The 22,560-nt window shown below is 43.7% G+C and overlaps 1 protein-coding gene across 3 annotated transcripts in view; it reads right to left on the minus strand.

The window, feature by feature from the left end:
* Positions 1-9,261: 9,261 nt before the first annotated feature.
* The window catches only part of RORA (RAR related orphan receptor A), a 386,718-nt gene continuing 373,419 nt past the window's right edge, over positions 9,262-22,560 (minus strand). For all 3 annotated transcript variants that reach the window (XM_071568779.1, XM_071568777.1, XM_071568778.1), the window contains 6 exons: positions 20,654-20,775; positions 19,375-19,507; positions 17,469-17,576; positions 16,157-16,267; positions 14,800-14,912; positions 9,262-13,393 (listed from right to left, as the gene is read on the minus strand). In XM_071568779.1, the coding sequence (XP_071424880.1) occupies positions 13,229-13,393; positions 14,800-14,912; positions 16,157-16,267; positions 17,469-17,576; positions 19,375-19,507; positions 20,654-20,775 (752 nt within the window). In that variant the 3' untranslated portion in view covers positions 9,262-13,228. The remainder of the gene's footprint in view (positions 13,394-14,799; positions 14,913-16,156; positions 16,268-17,468; positions 17,577-19,374; positions 19,508-20,653; positions 20,776-22,560) is intronic.

Below are 22,560 nucleotides of genomic sequence, written 5' to 3' on the forward strand. Positions count from 1 at the left end.
GGATGATGCCCCGGGCCCCACGGCCCGTCCCTGAGGGGCTGGGTCCCGTCCCTCGCCTCCCTCCTGTCCTGGGCCTTCTGTTTCTCTCGTTTGTTATCTCATGGGCAGAGATACAAAGCTTATTGTTTTTACTGATAATGAGGTGTCCAAGCGTGGCAAAATGTGGAATTGGGGTATTCTCGGAACCCGCAGGTCTGGTGATGGAAACTCATTTGCCTGCGGTGTCCAAGGAAATGTGACACCGTCAGGGCTCTGGTGAAGGGGGCAGTGAGGATGGGACAGGAGGTGGGCAGTGTCCCCTCGTGTGCTGGGACACAATTACACAAGTACATGCAAACAGGATTCAAAATGATTTCCACACCCACCAGCAAGGGAGTCTTCAGCTTGCTTGCAGATCAGTTTTAAGGTCTTTGATTTTAATTGTGCCCTCTTTCCATTTGCATATCTCAGAGCATCAGGAAGGTTTTCTGTCCCTGCTGGACCCACCCAGAGCCCTGGCAGCCTCCTCAGGAGCAATCTTAACTTCCCAGCTCAGGGATGGTCCCAGGGGTGTTGCTGAATGCTGAGAAGGCCTGTCTTGGTGAGTGTGGCAGGTTAAATCATACTTCAGGCTGCATCCCTAAAACCTGCAGTGTCTGGGGCTTATTGTGTTTTGGTTTTTTTTCTTTTAATAGAATGGTGCTGCTTCCTACAGGTGATGCTTTTACTCCCATGACACACACATGAACATCAGGAACCACGTTTCTGTTGTGAGGGTGATGAAACACTGGCACAGGTTGCCCAGGGAGGTTTGGGAGTCACCATCCTTGGGGATATTCAAAAGCTGGGCTTGGTCCTGGGCAACCAGCTGGAGGTGGCCCTGCTGGTGACCTCTGGAGGTCCCTGCCACCCTCAGCTGTTCTGTGGGCCTCTGAAATAATTGGGGGTCAAACCCACCACATCCTAATGCACAGTTCAGCTGTCTTTGTGGGTAAGCTCAGGAGTCCTCACTCTGTCCCTCACTCCAGAAAACCTTCTGTGCTTTGTACTGAACTTACACAGTTCTTTATGTAGTTGTTGCCTCACCTCTGTGTTGGTGGTTGGGAACTCCCTGTGATGGAGAGATTGGGCAGGAATCATGTCCTGAGGATGAGAAAGTTAACTGGGGTTTCAGAGTCCTGACTGCTGCAGACACGGAGCTGCTGCAGAGCAAAGGGCCCTGCTCAGGGCTCAGTTCTAAGTTAGTGCTTCCACTGCTGTTCTTGTGAGCTGCTCTGTAGAATCATAGAATCATAGAATGGATTGGGTTGGAAAAGACCTCCAAGATCATCGAGTCCAACCCTTGGTCCAACTCCAGTCCCTTTACCAGATCAGGGCACTCAGTGCCACGGCCAATCTGTGTTTAAAAACCTCCAGGGATGGGGAATCCACCCCCTCTCTGGGCAGCCCATTCCAATGCCTGAGCACTCTCTCTGTAAAGAAGTTTTTTCTGATATCCAACTTAAATTTCCCCTGGCAGAGCTTGAGCCCATCGTGCCCCCTTGTCCTATTGCTGAGTGCCTGGGAGAAGAGACCAACCCCCACCTGGCCAGAACTTCCCTTCAGGCACTTCCAGACAGTGCTGAGGTCACCTCTGAGCCTCCTCTTCTCCAGGCTGAACACCCCCAGCTCCCTCAGCCTCTCCCCACAGCACTTGTGCTCCAGTCCCTTCTCCAGCCTCGTTGCTCTTCTCTGGCCCCGCTAGTTTGGATCCAGGCCAGGATCCCCTTGGCCTTCTTGGCCACCTGGGCACACTGGTGGCTCCTGTTGAGCTTCCTGTCCCTCAGTCCCCCCAGGTCCCTCTGCCTGGCTGCTCTCCAGCCACTCTGTGCCCAGCCTGGAGCGCTGCAGGGGGTTGTTGTGGCCAAAGGGCAGGACCTGCACTTGGCCTTGTTGAACTTCATCCCATTGGAATCAGCCCATCCCTCAAGTCTCTCCAGATCCCTCTGCAGAGGGATTATGTGTCTGTAGGCGAAGGCACTTCCAGACACAGTTGCTGCAAAGCTGAGTGCCAGGATCTATTTCTGGATCGTGGTCAGGCACATAAACACTGAGCTGTGAAAGCTCTGCCAAGACTGAGGCACCTCTGAGAAGGTGCAGAAGGAGAATTTCACATGCCTGAAGTCTGAAGACCAAGCGTGCTGCTGACACAGGTCAGCACAGCAGAGGGGAGCTGCAGTTTTGGATGCCTACACTGAATTAAACCTTCAGTTTGGATACCCAAATGCTCATTTAAATCTATCCCAAAGTGGTAATTCCACTGGGAGAGCCCCCGGGAGGGCCTTGTGCCAGATTTCTGTATTTTGCACTTGGTGCAATGAACTCTGATTTCAAACAAGGAGAGGGAGCCTGGATTAATCCACACCCATTCTGAGAAGGTTTAAAGCTCTTGTTGGCCAAAAGGGGAGCTTAAAAGGTGTTCAGAGCCATCCTGTTCCCTGCTGACAAATGGGATGTTTGTGCTGGGAAGCACCACCTAATTTTGGATCAGTGCATTCCTTAAGGAATAAACCCAACAATCCACAATTCAGAAAAACAAGATGCTACTGACAAAACATTAAGACAGATGTTTCCATTAGAAGCTGAAGTTTTATTACAGGATAACAGTACATAAAGCACATCTAAAATCGATGTGTTCAATGCACTTAATAAAGGTAATGTAATATTAAAGGTACAGTTTCTAAGTACAATATAACAACATTCATATTAGAATGAAAATTGGAGTATTTAAAAGACAACATTAAATCTCTTATTTTTACAGTCATATTTACAAAATGAATCAAAATACTTTTTTGGGGACCGGGTAAAATAACAAACTTGGATATAGCAGGCTATGGTAAGAGTGAGCTGGAAAGGGCCAGGAGAGGGCAAAGTGAAGTGACTGACTGGGTAAAGATCATTAGCAAAGGTTTAGTACAATACCACTTTAGTTTTCCTCTTGATGGCTTACACTTGATTGTGGCTAGAAAAGGAATTTGTACATACTGTACACATAACAGACAGCACATATGTACATGTACAGTATAATTGCATTTAAATTGTGTGTATTTACAGAAATTTGAGCATATCACTCAACGAGGTTCTTTAAGTCTGTGTGCTTAATCTTCAATCTGATGTATATTTGTAATCAGCATTTATTGTGGTGTTGGTACACTGAATATTTAGTAGAGAGGGAGGATAAATGTTAACCAAATGGTTTTGCATAAATATATCCAACTATTAAAACCATGGGGGGAACGTGTTCCTGGGTCAGGTGGAGGTTGGAACGTACAAATTTAAGAGCGAGTCCTTTTCTCTTTGAAAATACCAACAGGTGACTTAAATCAACGAGGGAAAATAAAATTGTCATGGCTTATATTTAAATAAGATTGTAGCTCCAAGAGGTTTTTATAATTGTCCTGATAGTGTTTGCAGTTAAACATTCCACTTATGAAAATATACCCACGGTGCAGTAAAGTTTGTATTTGTTTTTAGGTCAACAGTATGTTTGCTGTTTAAAAAAAATTATTTATATATATATATTCCTTGGATTGAGGGTATAAAAGCAGTGCATGGAAGCCAAGAACCATGGCTTTAAAATTCACTACCTTCTATTATCAAAAAGTGCAGTAAACAGAAACATTGTTATTAATAAATTGCTCAAAAATCTTTGCTAAAGATCTTATAAATTCAGTAATATTACAGAAAAATTCTAATAAATATTTAAAAGGTTAATTACCTCCTTAGTTAGATATTTGATATCCATCAGTTTTTAAGAATGAACATGAAAACAATACCTAGAATGAAAGGAACAGGGGACAGGAGTACTTTGGAGGGTATATGACTACGTAAATTAAGGTATACATGAAGAAATAAAAACAAAACCCCCATACCTGACAAAACATTGCCAATTCCACTTCTTAATTAGCTTTAGTTGCTACTGGCTGTCCTTGGATGTGTGTGCCTGGTTTCTAGAGTGTATCCAAGGGAGGAACTGAACCATCCCTCTGGCACAGCTGTTCTGGAACTGCAGCGCAGTGTGGGCAGGGCTGGGAACAGTTATGGAACATCCCTGTGATGTACAGCCGTGCAGGCAGTGTGGGCACTGGGAACAGTTATGGAACATCCCTGTGATGTACAGCCATGCAGGCAGTGCAGGCAGGGCTGGGAACAGTTATGGAACATCCCTGTGATGTACAGCCATGCAGGCAGTGCAGGCAGGGCTGGGAACAGTTATGGAACATCTCTGTGATGTACAGCCATGCAGGCAGTGTGGGCACTGGGAACAGTTATGGAACATCCCTGTGATGTACAGCCATGCAGGCAGTGCAGGCAGGGCTGGGAACAGTTATGGAACATCCCTGTGATGTACAGCCATGCAGGCAGTGCAGGCAGGGCTGGGAGCAGTTCAGAACATCCCTATGATGTACAGCCATGTGGGCAGGGCTGGGAGCAGTTCAGAACATCCCTGTTTACAGCCATGCAGGCAGTGTAGGCAGGGCTGGGAACAGTTATGGAACATCCCTGTGTATGGGCACTGGGAACAGTTATGGAACATCCCTGTGAATGGGCACTGGGAACAGTTATGGAACATCCCTGTGAATGGGCACTGGGAACAGTTATGGAACATCCCTGTGAATGGGCACTGGGAACAGTTATGGAACATCCCTGTGTACAGCCATGCAGGCAGTGTGGGCAGGGCTGGGAACAGTTCCAGAACATCACTGTGAATGGGCACTGGGAACAGTTATGGAGCATCCCTGTGATGTACAGCCACGCAGGCAGTGCAGGCAGGGCTGGGAGCAGTTCAGAACATCCCTGTTTACAGCCATGTGGGCAGGGCTGGGAGCAGTTCAAGAACATCCCTATGATGTACAGTGTGGGCAGGGCTGGGAGCAGTTCAGAACATCCCTATGATGTACAGTGTGGGCACGGCTGGGCACGGCACAGGTGAGTGTGCAGAGCCCAGGAGGGCGGGCAGGGAGGAAGGCACCCAGCAGAACAACATCACAGCCCTCACTGCAGCAACAGCACAACCCTCCCAGAACTACCTCCCTCTCAGACAGACAGCACGTTGTAATTACCTTATACTGGCAGATTAGATGTTTTTCTCATTGTTGATACAATACAGGCAAGACTGTTTTAGTAACCAAAAGGATAACAAGCTGGACAGAACATTTTTAATAACGTTAATAATTAATAATGTTAATAATGTAGAAAAAAATTCTACATTTGATATCAAGTATCTGTACCGGTGAAGTAATTTTCTCCTTATTAAATATACTATAGAATAATTTATATAATGACACTATGCATTTAAAGAGAAAACCATGTCCCAAATCTTGTACTCTGATACAGGTACTTGTTGGGCATATGTTGGTGTATATATATATATACACAAATATATATATTTATATATAGTTATACTCAGTGAAATTAACAAGACCCAAAGGTGGTATTGTCTAGGAATAAAAGGGGTTTGTTTGTTTTTGTTCACAAAAGTAACTTATCTAGCACCACACATCAGAAAAACACAAAAATAGCACACTCTAGTTCTAAACAGCTATGTCTAAAATAGATTATATAGTAAAACAGATATTATACAGCATAATGTGGTATTTGATAAACAGATAAATATTTGCACTGTGTAGGCTGTTTATAGTATAACTTTATCTATACAGAATGAAAGCAAAAAGTTAACTGTATAGAGGTGAGCAGAACAACATTAAATATTATGACTCCAAAGCAGAGACAAAGTTAGAGTTGAAAGAATAGAGCAAGATAAAATGTTTACAGGCCATTACAAGTCCTTAAATTAGTAGTAAAATAAGGAATCAGTTGCTCAAGTTTAAGAAAGCAGTAAACAAGAGATTGCATTTACATGCAGATGTCTAAAACTTGTATTTTCTTTTAAATCTATGCACAAAAAGTCATTTGTTTTTATTGCTTGACATTCAGTTATGGCTAGAGTATTTTTAACCTTTTGTTGTACTTTGGAAACAAGAATATTGTTAAAGGTGCCATAAAAATGGACAACATTGAAAACAGTTTGCAAATAAACCACCTAACACTGCAGTTCTTTATACATTTTAAAAAGCCTTGTCTGGGGTTTGTCATATGTTAAATATATTTAATCTGGGAAAATACATTGTAGCTTGAAGCCTCCCATTGGCCCAAACATCCAATACAAAAACACATCTCCAGAAAAGGAGCAGGCAGACAATACAGTTACATAGAAAGAAGCAGCCAGTTAATGTCCTAATGGTTCAAAATTGACCACTGTTGTGTAGCTTGTTTCTAAATCAATGCAGAAATGAGGAACGTTTTGGATTTCAGAAGGGGTACAGTACGTATGCCTTTTTGTGAACTGAAATTCACTGTATTGCTTATGAATTCTCTGCATCAGGCAGAGATCGGCGGCAGAGATTGCAAGTTCCTGTCAAGGCTGTGCATCTACACTACGACTCTGGGGGGTAACTCGGGTGGTGTTTCTCAAACCGAAAGTCACACCTGGTTTAGATTGTTTGGATTGTTTGGGAGCAGCGAGGGAGGCGCTCACAGCACGGCCCGCGCTGGGGCTGCTCCGGGAACGCCCGGCCAAACCCGCAGCGCCCGCACTCCCTGCCCCGGCAAAGGAGTTCGCTCCAACACAGGCAGCCCTGCGGAGACACAACCCCAGAGTGGCTTTGGGAGGCCTTGAGAAACACGGGAAAACAAGGACACACAGGACATGTGACCACCGAGAACATGCAGTGTTAACAAAAAGGTGTGATGGCACACAGCAAGTTCAACAGCTTGAAAACGTGAGGTTATGAGGGAAGACATACAGGTGAATGTTGTGGCAAAGAAGTGAACTGATGAGTGTTGATCTGAAGCCTTTATCATGTTTTGTTTCTTATTTGGATAGCCTACTTATTGCTATAAAGTTATTGCTATATTCTACCAGTGATAAAGGCAAAAAAACCCCCAAAACCAAACAGCAACATTACATATGGAAAAGGTAGAATACAGCTTCTGTCTTGATGCCAAAATTCTATTTAGTACCTGAATAAAGTTCCAAAGATAGGCTGGATATTATCCCAGATGTTACACATTTTCCCCTCAAGTCCAGTGACCCAGCGAGCCATTATCACAGTACTGGAATTAAAGCACACACTGCAAGGATTTTTAAATAAATACTCATTTACATTTTAAAACTTTGCTTTGTGTTGTTGTATTTGGTATCTGTCTGCCTTTGCCCTCATTTCCACCAAATGATTTACTGACAGGAATATTTAAATGAAAATAAGAGGCTAATATTCAAATATATTAATGGATGCAACTTCTAAAGTAATAAATATTAGTATTAATAATGAAAAAATAATTCTAAGGGTTTTATTTTTCCAGCTAGGGAAAATAATGGTGTTCTGTGCAATCTGAATCAGCTAGCACAGGTACAATTTCACACAAATTGCTTATTATTTTTGGATATTGTATAGTAAATGCTGTTTCTGACATTTATATTTGTAGGGTTATCTACACTGGGGAGTTTAGGAATGTCTAGGGAAAAAAATACACATTGTTTGCACAGCTTCTACTGTGTGACCTGTTTTGTTCATCAAGGACAGACTGGGGACCATCTATGCCAATCCAAAAAAAGGTATTGTAATGTTTGGCTCACTCCACTACCCAGCAAAAACATCTCATCGATTGTCCATTCTAAGAGTAGGTTTAGTTGATGTGCAAGAATGTAAAGAACAGCAATAGGGATTAAATTTCTCCTTCTGAAGATGCCAAACAGCAACTGATCAGGAGGTCAGTGCCAAGCCCTGGAAAGGCATTCCCAGCTGAACTCCACTGTCAAAGCAGTTTCCGTTCCTTAATCAATCTCAAGTAAACAGCTGGAAGCCAAATACCCGTGAAAACCCCTCCAAGACACTGGAAAACTGGTGCTTTGTGCCAGCAGACACAGGTTTGATGGAGACTGTCACTCTCCTCCCAGTGTCACCAAAGTCCTGAGGTCTCACCCACTTTGCTCGCAGTTGCTCATTTGCTTTTCTACCTGCACTTTGGAAAGAACATGAAGCCACAAGCCAAGGCCAGCTGGGCCAGGCTTCCAGCACCCTCCAGCTTGGCCCTGGGACTCTCCTGGACTCTGCTGGGCTGTGCTGCCACTGCAAACTCACTTGGAATTAACTGCTGGATTTGATGGACTAGACAGGGAAATGTCTTCAGCCTCACTGTTTCTTTCCATCAGGTTTTTTTCTACAACGACAACATTTGAAGTGTTGCTCTTGTATTCCTGCAGATCTGTGTTCCTTTCTGTGTGACTTCACTGCCAACACCTAATCATGACCTTTTTGTTCTCACTGCCCTACCATAAACTGATTCGTTTGCTTTGACAATAATTTAAACACTGAAAAGCCATTTTGCATTGCAGAACATGAATTTCAGCTGGAAAAACAGTCACATCATTACAAAAACGTCCAGAGGGTATTGAAATTAATTTCAATCATTTATTTAGTGGGTCAGCACTTAGTTCCTAAAATAAAACTGCTAAACCTTTGCGCTGTTTGGAGTACTTTAGTCTTGAATAAAACAACAACCAAAAAGCAGCTGCACTGCAAAACTGAGCAAGAGAATGAGGCACACACAGAACATTTAGTTAAAAAAAAAAATATCCAGTTCTCTTGTGCCTGGGGGGGAGGGGGAAGGGGAGAAAGACGAGCTTATTTTTTACAAAGTAATTTGTTGCACCAGCAGTACTGGCCACCCTGTTGAAGAGTTTTAGAAGATCCCTGAGCACATTAGTTTCTGCCTCATAACCCCAGCTCCAAAATGATTATTGGGCTCTCTTGTTGGTAACGAGATGGATTGTCATTCACAGTTAAGTCAATCATAAGGTGCTTATCTATTTACCCTTTTTTTCACCAATCAGCACAAAGAACTGTCAGAAAATAACTTTTATTTTTTTTCCTTTTTTTTTTTTTAAATAATAAAAGGGCACAAAATTTAAACAATCAATGTTTTGTGACAGTGGTTTTTAGGATTATTATCTGGCTGCCCCTCAACAACAGACAAGTGATTCAATCGACATTCCTTAGCAAAAAAAAAAAAAAAAAGAAAAGAAAAAAAAGGAAAGAAAAGAAAAAAGGCAAAAAAAAGAAAAAAATCCTGTACAAATATGTATTTTTCCCTGAGGGATCAAGGTTACACCCGCAAGTGCTCTATGTACATATTGCACTGTAGAGGAATGAAGAACATGTGCAAAAAAAGCAACAATGATTGAAGCTTACTAATAATCAAACCTTTAATCATGACTGCTATGTCATCTTGCATTTTGGAATGTCGGAACACAGCTATTCCTTTCATCTAAAATGTAAAAACAACAACAACAAAAAAAGAAAGAAAAAGAAAAACACACCTCTACTATGGCACATTCAATGAAATAAAAAGTTTTCCAAAGACAAATAGACAAATTCCATCAAGAAAATAATACAAAGTTCGTTCGTTTGTGGTTTTTTTTTGTTTTTTAGAAAAATTACATTACTTTCTTTCATTGTTTCACATTACAAAATCTTTTTTTTTTTAATGTTTACACAAATCACATTTTATTGCAGGAATATTTCAAGTGCCATCAAACATTTATAGAAGGGTTAAAAAAATAGAAGTCTCTCTAAAGTGGTCCAGACAAGGCTTTGTATAGAATAAATCTTTTTTTCCACCTTCTATTTTTGACTTAAGTATTTTGAATACATTTTCTTTATTCCATTGACACTTAACAGCCTAGAAGCAGCCACTCACACGGACCCACAGACACTCTGTGCTCACACAGCAGACTCTCCCACACACACACAGGTGCACATACACAGATATCTTGGTATCCAGACTAAGAGAAGCTAATAAAGAACAACCAAACTTAAAACCAGCCTCCCTTTTTTACCTAATCCCGTAGCTTTTCCAATATCAGACAATGCTGGAGGTGATGGTGTCATTGGGGTGGTTCAAAGGACAGGCCAGGAAACATCTCTGTGGGCAGATACAACACCCAGAGAGAGTCTCTGCAGACTCCAAGGACCGGGTCACTAAACCCTGACACGCTCCTGTATCTTCAGCTCTCCTAGTGTTTTATTTGTAGTGAACTGGGCAGACCATGGAAATACTTGTGTGGATCCCCACTGGCCCCAGGTGTGGCTTTCAGGTGGGTATTTGCTCACCTGAGAGCAGGGCTGGGCAGAGGCAGCTCTGGGTTCTCACAAGCCATCTCTGACCAGCCACTCCAGTGCCATCCCGTGTCCCTTCCACTGAAGCCTCCTTGGCAACAGGTGTCTCATCAGTACCCCTGCCAGGCTGTATCCCCTTTTTCCACTCTCCATGGAGAGCAAACCAAGAACTCCACTCTGTTGCCAAGTGGCTGTTAACTGGGACCAGGAAAGCAGAGTTACTGGGGTGGGTGTGCACAGCCTGATCTAACAAGGTGCCAGTTCACAGGAGCTCCCACAACAAACATGACAGCACTGTCTGGCCTGGAGGATCACTGTCCTACCTGAAACCTTTCTATGGTTATGTATTTTATTAGTAAATGCTCCAAAAATTGTGTTGTCAGTGACTTAGGAGTGTAAATATGCCAAACTAGATTCCAGACAAAACCTTGGCACCGAGATGCCTGGTAAAGTTCTAATATTCATCAGGAAAAGGTAAGAAAAAGGATGTGACTGAAGATTAATCCCCATATATTTTACCTGGTAGTCTATATATTATTGTCAGAAGTAGGAGGTGTATTCTGCTCCCTACAAACGTACAGGTCTTACTTCAGTACTCATTAGTTGACACTGAGATTAAGTTTAGTTGATCTTTACAGGACTAGCACCTAAGGCTGGTCACATTCAGAAAACATTTGTTAGTTAAAAGGGTTGCTTCAAAAACAGGAACACACATTAGAATGCAAGTACCATATCGTGCCAGGCACTCCAATAGAGTAAACAATGACTCCAGGAGAGTTTTCAGTGGGACTGGGGAGCTGAGCCCTCTCTGCAGGAGCAGAGGGGATGGAGCAGCACAAACACAGCTCTGGGCACTTCCCCCAAGAGCCCTGTCCTGACTCCATCCCTCCATTCCTCTGAGCAGGAGCTGAGCTGCTTCCCTGCCCCTGCCCTCAAACCCTGGAGAGCACTGACCCTGGGAGCCTCCCTGCTCTGGACTGTATCACTTCAGCAGGTGCCACAGCTGAATGTCTCAATCTGACCCCAAAGGAAACACATTCAAATCACACAATAAACCTGCATTTTGCTATTAATAACCCACTGACCTGATTCTCCTTATTAAAATCCTTAGGCTTCAGTGTGCTTCTGTTCACTTGTTACTTCTCAACAACCATAACGTATAAAAGAGATTGTTTCCCTTGGAAATTAAAGCACACTCTGTCTCATTCCTTTTCCTTTTTTGAAGTTCCCAGCTTTTGCTTTTGTACTTTATCAGAACCTTCCTTTGTGTAGGCCTACAGGGCATCCAGTGATGCATCTCCATCTCATCCAAACCCAATTACACACCTCTGGCTCACACAGCCATGGCTCAGTTTGTAATGTTTGCTGTGCTCTGCTCCTTCAGAACCAGCTTTGCTGCCAGATCTGCTGCTCAGAGACAGAACCCTTCCTGGAGGGGATGGTAATTAATAAGACTGCAAGATTCAGCTTATTGCTTGGTTTTGCAATACAGGAATCAGAACCACAGAATGCAGATCTCTGGTATTAAGGATTTCCAGGCACTATGCAGAGCACAAAGCAATGCTCTCTAGAAACAATGTGCCTTTACTTTGTTAGTCTGTCCTCATCTGCTAAACTTTAAAGTGCATCTTTCTAAACAAGGAGAGCAATGGACTTCTCTGATGAGCTCCCTGAATGGAACTGCTGGATGCTGGAAGAACAAGGGTCAGTGTCTCACTGGAGTCCCAGACAAACCTGTGGATTTTCCCAGGCTTGAGCTTGGAGTTTGGAGTGATTGTTTACCATATGGAGTACAAAAGTATGCAATGCTGTGTATCAGAATTGCTTTTCCACATCCATGTCATACACACATACTTTTACTGAAGATACAGACTTGAGTAAGCATCTTCAAACCTGGATTTAGGGTGGGCAGAAATACACCCTTCACGGCCTGATTTTCAGAGCTGCTGAGTTACTCATTGAGCTGTAACTGCTCAGTTTGACTCTGACAGTGGAAACTCAGCACCTCAGAAAATGAGGCTTTTGACTTGTGCACCTAAAGTTGAATTTAGGCTGTGATTTTAAATGCCCAGGTTTGAAAGATTTGCAAATAAAAGTACCTTTGAATTTAGCATCTGGAAAGATTATTTTTAAGTAAAAAATTGTCGTTATTTTCAACTCTTTTAAAAAATCTGGAACCATTTCAGGATATGACCAGCCTCTCTTTAAAAGGAACATGGAAAACAGCAGCATAAATACCTCCCAATGTACCAGTACCTGCCAAACCTTTTCAGTTAAACTTGAATTTCTGGTGCACATGCAACACAACAATGAACACGCTAGCATTTAATTTAAAGAAAAAGGTGCAAAATGAAAGTGCCTTATCAATTCAACAAGAAAAGCTATACCAGTAACTACATTTTATATTAATTAAAACAATATATAAACAATATCTCTTTTGCTATATATAGTCTTCATGCCCATTTACCCTGTAATATATTATAATGCTATTGTTGCTATTGCTATGGACCCTTTTCATGCCGTTCTGTCTACTGGCAAACAGTGGTAGGTGAAAAAAATCGTCCTTCATGAAACAAGGAGCAAGTTGTGCAAACTGATGCTGAAATCTCTGCAACGCACACCAGTCGCTGATTATTGGGTGGACTCTGTTCTGATCAACAAATTGATTGTTCTGTCAAAAGTCTGGGCAGTGAACTACGGGAGAGAACAACCTTCTGACATTAGTACCCTCAGTCTGTGTAAACAGAGGTCAAGGATTGAGAAGCTGAGACAGAAAAAGGGTCCATATTTGTAGGCATAATGGAAATCATATGCATGAGAAAAACAAGTTCAACTTTGTTTCATTGTTTCCCATCCTTCGCCTGACCCCGACCGCCAAGAGATGTGCAGTGTGTTGGCTCCCTAGGTCTGTGCAGGGCCATATAAAGTGTCTTGGTTTTCTTTCTTTTTTTTTTTTCCTTTTTATTTTTTCCTTTCTTTTGTTTTAATGTTTGTACTTCAGACATTCTAGAAGTGCTCAGGTGATACGTTTACCCATCAATCTGCATTGCTGGCTCAAACTCTGAAGTGAACAACTCCTTGTAAAGTGGAGGAAAATGAAGTCGCACAATGTCTGGGTATATTGCTTTAAATGCCATGAGCTTTTCTGTATGTCGTCCACACAGTGCTCTTAGAGTAGACACTTTGCATATTAACTGTAAAAAAATGAACACAAGGCACAGGGTCATACTGGGCACCACCTCCCCAAAGCCTGCTCTCAGCAGAAAGCTCTCCCAAACACAACTGTGTCCCTCAACAGTGACATTTCAGGTGCACAGCCAGGGGGTTTGTTAATGGCATTTAAGTAATGGACTCACAGCTAATCTTTTCTTTATGTATCATTAGGTTTCCTGGCTGGATTGACACACAATTTCAGGGCTGGGTCTTCACTGATACAACTAAATCATCCTCTTGGAAACTGCTTTTAAACCCACTGTGAATGTTGTGGGGGGAACTGGCAAAGCAACACATTAGACTTTAGTTAAGCCAAATAAGGTGGAAAATATGGACTTCAGAAATATCACTTGGGTACCTCCCTGAAGTTACTGAGCAAAATATTTGTATCAAAGCCAATGGAGGAAACTTCCTTCCAGCAAAGGTATCCAAAGTACACAGCAAGAAAAGAATTACATGAGCCAGGATTGGAAATGAAGAAAACCTGCAAAGCCTGGGCTGGACCCTCCTGCTTCTCTTGTGAGGAATTGTGTGGGCTGAGCTAAGCAGAAGCTTTAATCTGGAAGATATGATTTTTTATTTTTGCAATTTTTGCATCTTAGATTGACCCTGAGATCAGCTCAGTTGGTTAAAACTTGGTTGTAATAATGCCAAGGTCATGGGTTCAATCCCCTGTGTGGGCCATTGACTTAAGACCTGGACTCGATGATCCTTGTGGGTCCCTTCCAACTCAGAATAGTCTGGGATTCTGTGACTCTTTTCAAGCTTTCTGGCTGTGCACAGCTGCCTGAGGAACTACCTCTTGAGGAGTGCCTATCTTTCCTCAGTTCTTCACATTTACTTCTTGTAACATCACACCACTTTTTCAGTCCTGAAAAAATGACGTGAAGATATTTAGATGAGCACAAGACTATGTGGTGTCTCTTTGCCCCCAGCTTCAGTATCTGGAAGAACTGAGAAAAAGGCTGTGTGGGGAACCTCTCAGGGAAGTCTGAGAAACAAGTCTGGTTTGGGTATTGCATGTTACAACAACCTCATTGCCAGGCAGGCAGAGGTGCCACAAGGATTAAGGCTGCATGTCATAAACATGGTCTTGTGTGGCAGAAAAGTTGTGTAGGAGAACCAGGATAAAAACCTTCATCACCTTTTGTGAAGTTCCACATAGAAATACTTCCTTGCAGACCATCATCAGCCTTGCTCCCTAACACATCATCACCTCACCTCTTCTGGGTTTTAGTAAATAGTTTCAACAAAGCACCCTGACTGTGACTTCTGGGTTCATAAATAACAAAGTAACTGTGCAAAAGCTTTAACACCATAATCAGGGTGTTGTCCATAAGAAGGCACATTTTCCCAGCCGTGGGACAAGGCACAGCAGGATTCTTACCTTTGTTAGAATTCCATCTTCTCGGTGGTTCTTCTGTAGGACGTGCTGAAGTGCCAGCTGGATCTTCTGCTGGAGTTTCTCAATCTTTACTTTCTCCTGAAGCCATGAGCGATCTGAACATAAATGGAGTTAACACCTCTAGTGCTGCACACACAGGTCACAGAGCACCAGGAAGTTCTCAGTTTCTTACAGATTCATCTTTCCTGTTTGCAACCTTCCTTCCACTTCTTACATACTCTCATATGGAAAACCAGTTTCAAAATTTACAGGTTTTGGAGTACAGTTATTACATGTACTTAAATTTACTTTTATAAAGCCCTTAACTAGGAGAGAGCAATGAATCTGAGCAAGATCTTTTAATTATTTGCTAACAGGGACTGTAAAATAAAGGGTATTTACAAAATGAAGCTACCAGCTTTCCACTGGGAAATGAACAGACCATACAATGAACAAGTAGTTGGAGTGCACCTTCTTGCCAAGATCTCCAGTGACTTACAGAAAAATCAGATGCAAAGATTCAGCTATTAAAAACATAAAGCAGCTCCTAAACTTCCTGGCTGCTACATTCTCTGGGTGACAGACCTGGAGGACTCTGTTCCTTGCTAAGACACAGGGCTAACACTGCTCCTCTCTGGCAAACAGCAGGAGAGGGTGTTAGTGATGGTCTCACAAACCCACTGTTGCCAACAGACTGTTCACCACCACCCCTGAGCCCACTGCCCTGCAGTGCCAACCCACACTTCACTGCCAAGGCTCTCAGGCCAGACACAAACTGAGTCTCTGCCCCACCTGGTCCCACCTGACCAAATGAGCCTTCCCTTGTGAGCCCCAAGGGTGTAGCCATGGGCAAGGTGAGCCAGGCTGACTCCTGGGGTGCCCTGTGTGTGTGGCACCACAACCCTCAGTGTGCCAGTCCCACGGTGGGACAGACAGCTTGGCTGCCCTGGCACCTCTGTGCCACACTAATGGGGTGATGCTGGAACCCCTCTGTCCTGTGCCCACACCTCCCAGGTGTGCAAAGCTGGCTCTGAACTCAGTGACTGCCTTCTGCCTGTCTCACCAGCACTGCCCAAGGCTCTCACTCACAGGCATTTAAGCTTTTGCAAGGAAGTTGAGTCCTCAGCAAGGTGAAAATTTGAAAAAAGGGGCTTAGATCAGGATCTCCAACTTAACAAACTGATTCCTAAACTCATAGTTTTAATGTGTTTATTAAAATAAAAATTTTGGTGAAGAAGGAGACACTCAAAAAGATGAAGACATTTCCACACTGTCTAATAGTATTAATGTTATCATTAAAAACACCTCAAAATAAAAACGACCTCTCCCAAAGAAAGCCAGAGAAACCTTCATCTCTTACCTGCTGACATTAAAACAAACGCAGAAAACAAAGCTATTTCATCTTCTGTCAGGTGCATAGAACATAAACTTTTTCCAAATTCAAACACAAAACTAATGAAGTCTTCACAACCTGCCAAGAAGAAGGTACAGCTCATGTCACGTTGTTTGAAACTACTTCAGAGCCACAGAGTTGTTGATTTACTCTGATGGAGATGAGAAACAGATGTACAATACTGCAGAGGTGAATGGTGGTCTCCCCAAGGACTGTGAAGTGATGGCAGTGGGATCTCACCCACCCTTGAGCTCATCACCACATTCCCAGGAGTCTCCTTTGTGCTCTGTCTTTCCTCTGTTTGGTTCTTATGGGATAAACATGGCTAAAGTGATTCACTTTTGTTCCTGTTCTAAACAGAACCTGCTCATGTCAGTGTGGACTGGAAGCTCGAAATGTGGACTCACAAAGTGCTGATTTTAAGGCTGAGCACCTGAGTGTGGGGAGGAGGGAGGGACGTGCAGGAGCGAAGGGGGAAGCCAAGGGCTGACCATTTCCATGCAGAAGAGGAACTCTGCCTGCCTTCCTCCCTCCCCTGCTCACACAGGGCCAGCAGGTTATTGCTGCTGTCACACAGGCACTTGTGGCTGCCAACAGAACCTTCCCCTGCACACTCAGCCCACCCAGCCCGAACCTCTGGACACCAAAGGACCCAGAACTGTTTGCACTCTGACCTTGGGGTGTTTTAGAAAGGCAGAGAATCCTTCAGTTCTCCACTGAAGTGTTTTCACTGCCCTCCAAAACAGCCCAAATCTCCCCTCAGTGAAATACATCCATTTACAATTAGCAAAAATATACAGGGGGAAAAATTCAAAATTATAAACTGTAGTTTCATTAGAAAATTGATTTACAGTATTTTACCTGCAAATAACTGAACTTGGCACAATATGAAACACTAGCAACATCTTTAAAAGCAGTAACATCAGTATATCCAAAATGACCTTAAAATCTGCTGCCTTTTCCAACAGGATAAATGGAGTGTTACACCAGATATGAAATCTGGGCTTCTGGTCTCAACAAGTGAGTCCAAACTGCTCTACCCTCACCAAAATGTTGAGTTTCAGCACCAGCAGTGCCTTCCTGCACAGAGTGGAGCTGGTTTAACTCCTCAAACAGAGCCAGCATGACTGCTTACAAAACAGGCAAGTCTGAGCTTTGCAACTCTTTTATTTGAACACTACAGCCTGATTTTCTCAAAGCAGCTCTTCTCCCTTGCTTCTCCACCTTATTATTTTTATTTCATTCTTTTTTTAAGACACAACACTTGACATTTCCTTACCTAAGGACTTGAAAACCTCTGGGCTAGCATACTTGCCATCAAAGTAGACTGTGTTGTTCTGGGAGTCAAAGGCACGGCACATTCTGATGAACACAACCTCTAAAGACCCTACAACAGAAACAAGGTGTGTTTGACTGTGGAAGGAGAGACTTCAGCTGCAAAGAGCAAGTGAGGATTAAAAAATAAATGCTCTGCATTCCTTCTCAATAGAGTAGGGTGGCAGGTTCCTGTGCTGTAACAGAGCTTGGTTTGCTACTAGAATTAAAAGAATTCCCAAAACCCCCTGTGGGGTGATGGGCTGATAAGCCCTGATGGGTTGAGGGAAATGCCTCAGCCCCCCCAAGGGATGCTCCAAGCAGAGGACAAAGGCTTTTGAAACTGGTAAGATTAACATAGGGTGGAGTGTTGTTAAATAATGACATGGCCCCCCTTTGCCATATCTTCCATAACCACCCAAGGAGCCACACCCCCCTCAGGCATCTGCATCACCCCTCCCAAAGACTGACTTTAGTCACACAACCACCTGAAGAAAAAAAAGGTATAAAAAGAGATGCAGTTTAAACTGCAACTGAGAGTGGGAAATGCCATGTCTCTGCTGGGGTGACTTCCAGCAGCTTGTCTGGCCTCCTCCTACCTCCTGGAACAATGTAGGGGTAAGAAAACCATGTGCTTTCTATTTTTCTATACTTTACTTTCTTAACTTTACTTTCTTCTACCTTGATACTAATGACAGTAACTTGCTTTCTTACAAAGCTTATTCCTTTATACATTCTATCTGACATCTTAGGCTAACTTTGCTTCTTACTTTATAAGCATCTGCTTTACTAACCGTGTTTTGCAATGTGCAGTTTCTTTTTCAACACCTGTGTTGATAAGAAGCAGTTCTGTTCTTCCCTTTTGTGTTACAGAGAGTGGTGTGCAAGATATTTCATTGTCTTATGTTATTGAGAGAGTGTCTGGATAAGTGTTTTAGGTGGCTGTGGTTTTAGTCAGTAGTTCTTTGTTGCTGGTTTCTGTCTGCTGTGAAAATGGGATACATTGCTGTGCTGTAACTTGAGTTTGGTGTGTTTGTCTCTGTAGAATGTGTTTTGTGCTGGTTTCTTTTGGGTCTTTTATTATCAATTCAATACAATCTTGTAGCTGAACGTTCTCACCGGCAAAGCAGAACCCACAAGAACTGTCACATATTTGTATTAATAAATGTTATTTTGGGAGCTGTTGTGGGCAAAGTTCTTTTCTGGCTTAAGTGTGGCTTCATATCAGAGGTCAGAACCCCTTCCAACCTGTGGGCTGTCCGTAGCCAACAGACAGTGTTGGGAACTCAAGGATCTGATTGTCTGGAAGTGCTTATTGCTAATATTTTCTTATTAATACAGTTAAGACTAGAAATCTTTGCATTTCTGTCCCCCTCCTCCCTTTCACGTGACAACCCCCTTAGAAGTTTCTGCCAAAGCAACACAGTCATTGCTAATAAACCAGTAAGAAAATGAAGGCTCTGAAGTCAAAGCAGCTCATTTAGATTTATGTTCACAAAGCTTTGACAGTGTGGTCCAGTGTTTGCAGACTGCATTACTTCTACAGCATCTTGCAGAGAACAATCTGGATTTTTATCTTGAAATACATAATTCACTATTAGTAATCCAAAATAAAAAAATCTGAATCCAGCTTTTCCATCTTTACACACTCCTTTGTTCATAATGAAAATTTAATTTGGAGACTTGAACTCCTTCTATCCAGAATTCCTAAGATGATGTTATTTCAAAGACAGACAAGGTATGAAACTTTTCCTCTCTGTTATTTTAGATTTTGTACTACATATGAATATTTGCACATGCAATCACTGGATACAAGTAACACCCTTCTCAGTCAAAACTAATAGAGCAGACCTTAAAACTGACCCACATACCTGCTTTTAAAAGCACAATTTGATCATTTTGACACAGTTCCATAAAGCCATCGATGCGTTTGGCAAATTCCACCACGTACTGTATCGCTTCTGTGATCTTGACTGCACACAACTGCCACATCACCTCCCTCTGCTGTGGGAGAGAAAGGGAGACATCACCAACCAAGCTTGGGAAAGCTCATGGGCAGAAAGTAAAACTGAATTAAAAAAAATATGGGGGTGAATTCTCCCCAGCACTGCTGGCCACAGCCTGCTGATAACACAGGGAATTGGCCTCAAAGCTCCACGTGGATCAGTGACAATGCAGACATGGAAACTTCTTCAGTCATGCCATGAGAGATCCAAGTTGGGGTATTTTTATTTCATAAGGCCAAAAAATGTCAAAGTGTAAAGATTCTGGTCATTTCAGCAGGATTTTTATTCATTGCAGCCAAAGAAAATGCCAATTTACACCAGCAGGGCATAATCACATTTTCCCTATCACTTCTGTATTTTTTAATGGATGTGAATTATCCACCAAGCTCATCCTCAGAAGGATCTACATAAAGATGTTCATACACGAAGACCACCTTGTTAACACCATACAAAAGGCATCCAAGTCCTGAGTTTCTCACATAGAAAAAACATCATATTCTTGAAGGGGAACTACTTTTTGTGGAAATTAAAAACCTGTTCCAAGAACAATGTGCTCTAGTGGGGCTTCCCAAGAGTCTCCCACAACTGGTGGTAGTTTGGGGATGGAAGGCACGTTGGAAATGCAAACACTGACTGGATCTTACAATACCCCAGTGGTGTGGCAGCACCAGGCAGAATGTGCTGCCTTTTCACAGGTAAAACCCAGACACTGAGGGACAACTGGAGGATGGATCAGGATCACACTGAGCCCCTGAAGGCTGGAAATCTGACAGACTTCTGTGTTTATAAACTCAAAACAAAACACACCATGTAAAATCACAAAACTTGGGGGCTTCAGCTTTTGTTGTTGCTGATTACAAATTAAAAGATGGAAAAAACATATCCCTTTAGAATTAAAAAGAATTCCTGTGATTTCCTATCCTTCTGATAGATTTTAGAATGGCTTTACCTTTTCCTATACCTGTACAAATCACAGAGGACATCCCATCCATCTTGCTGCTTTTTATTCTAGCATGTTATTTATTTTTAAAACACACAGAAATATCCATTCCTGATATTAAAGAGAAGGCAGTGAAGAAGTGCAGTGTGTTATGGCAACACCGTGCTTAAAGCAACCACACCGTGCCCTGGCATCCCTTCATACCTTGTTCTGATAGTTCTCGATTTCCTCCTGCAGGAAAGTTTGCCATGTTATCTGCTGTAACTCCTCTCTCAGGTACTGGCAAGTTTCCATGTGGGACTTGGAGATATTCTGTGCGAGATGTTCTGAAAGAAAGAGCAGAAAGTGGTGCCCATTAAAGATGCCAAGACGGGAGAAAACCAAACACGTCCCACATGCAGCAAGCGGGGCAGGGGCGAAGCTGAGCCGGGAGGAAGGAGGATGAGCCGGGAGCAGGGAGGATGAGCAGGGGGAGGTTGAGCCGGGAGGAAGCTGAGCCGGGAGGGGGGAGGCCGAGCCGGGAGAAGGGAGGCTGAGCAGGAGGAGGTTGAGCCGGGAGGAGGGCGACTGAGCCGGGAGGAAGGAGGTTGAGTAGGGAGAGGCTAAGCAGGGAGGAGGGAGGCTGAGCAGGGACGAAGAGACTGACCCGGGAGGAGGGAGGCTGGGCAGGGGGAGGCTGAGCAGGGGGAGGCTGAGCCGGGAGGAAGGAGGTTGAGTCGGGGGAGGCTGAGCCGGGAGGAAGGAGGTTGAGTAGGGGGAGGCTGAGCCGGGAGGAAGGAGGTTGAGTAGGGGGAGGCTGAGTCGGGAGGAAGGAGGTTGAGCAGGGGGAGGCTGAGTCGGGAGGAAGGAGGTTGAGTAGGGGGAGGCTGAGCCGGGAGGAAGGAGGTTGAGTAGGGGGAGGCTGAGCCGGGAGCGCCTTTCCCGGGATGCGGCCCCCTGAGCGCCATCCCCGCGGCCGCCGCCAGAGGGCGCGCCGCGCCCGCACAGCGATGGCAGCGCAGGGACCGAAACGGGCACAATAGAGGCGGGTTTGGTGAAAGCCGCACTGAGCTGCGGGCACTGAGCTGCGGGCACTGAGCTGCGGGCACTGAGCTGCGGGCACTGAGCTGCGGGCACTGAGCTGCGGGCACTGAGCTGCGGGCACTGCCCCTCTGCAGGCTGGGCTGGCGGCTCCGCCAGGAAGCGGGGGCACAGGGAATGTCTGTGACCTGCGAGGGCACAGCTGGCTGGAGGCAGGACACTGCCAGGGGCTGGCACAGCTCTGCAGCCAGACAGGGCACTGCCAGTGCCAGCTCTGTGCCATGGGCAACTGAGCCCTTCCAAACACAAACACACACAGTCCAGGGTCCTGCTCAGCAGGACTCAGCCCGTGAGGAAAAGGCTTTTTTTCCTCTACTCTCATAGAATTAAAAAAATATTAGGAAAATAGATCTACTGGAGAATGCATATTATTAAGGTAACACAGTAAAGAATCACTAAGGGTTTTTTCTTCAGCTTTAGTCACTTAGTTAACTGCTCGTGATTTAAAATTTCCATACAATGCTTTAATTAAAAAAAAGTTTTCTGCTTCTCTACTTGATTAAAAGACCCATATGGCAGATTTACATAAAACTTGGTTCCATAAACCTTCAGAAACACCTTCAAAGGCTCGAGTAGGATTCAGGCACCTGAATTCCACTTATACTTTGCCCTTCTCTTTTCTACCCTGACTTCAGGTGGGCCTGTTCTCCTGTTCCAGCACACAACAAGTGTCGGTGTAGGGACTTATCTCACACAATTCTGCCTGTCAAGCCACCAAGGAAGGCTTCAAACCAACAAGGATGGTGGTCATCAACAACATGCAGGTGGAGCATTAGGGCCTCTGTGAACTGGCTTTGTTTGATAGAGACCAAACCCAGCCCTTCCCAAATAACTCCTGCACCAATCAGTCTGTTCAGTGTCATCCCTAAAGCATTAGTAGTTTGATGTAAGATACAACCTGAAAAGTCTTTAATGTACAGATGAGGTAAAATCAGATTGTATGTGCTGCCTGAGCAACCAATAAGGTGGAACACAAGGTAACTTATACCTTGTTTTGTCATCATAGCTTTGATGTATTTCAGAGCAATTCT

The sequence above is a fragment of the Pithys albifrons genome, chromosome 13 (assembly GCF_047495875.1).
Source record: "Pithys albifrons albifrons isolate INPA30051 chromosome 13, PitAlb_v1, whole genome shotgun sequence".
Lineage (NCBI taxonomy): Eukaryota > Metazoa > Chordata > Aves > Passeriformes > Thamnophilidae > Pithys > Pithys albifrons.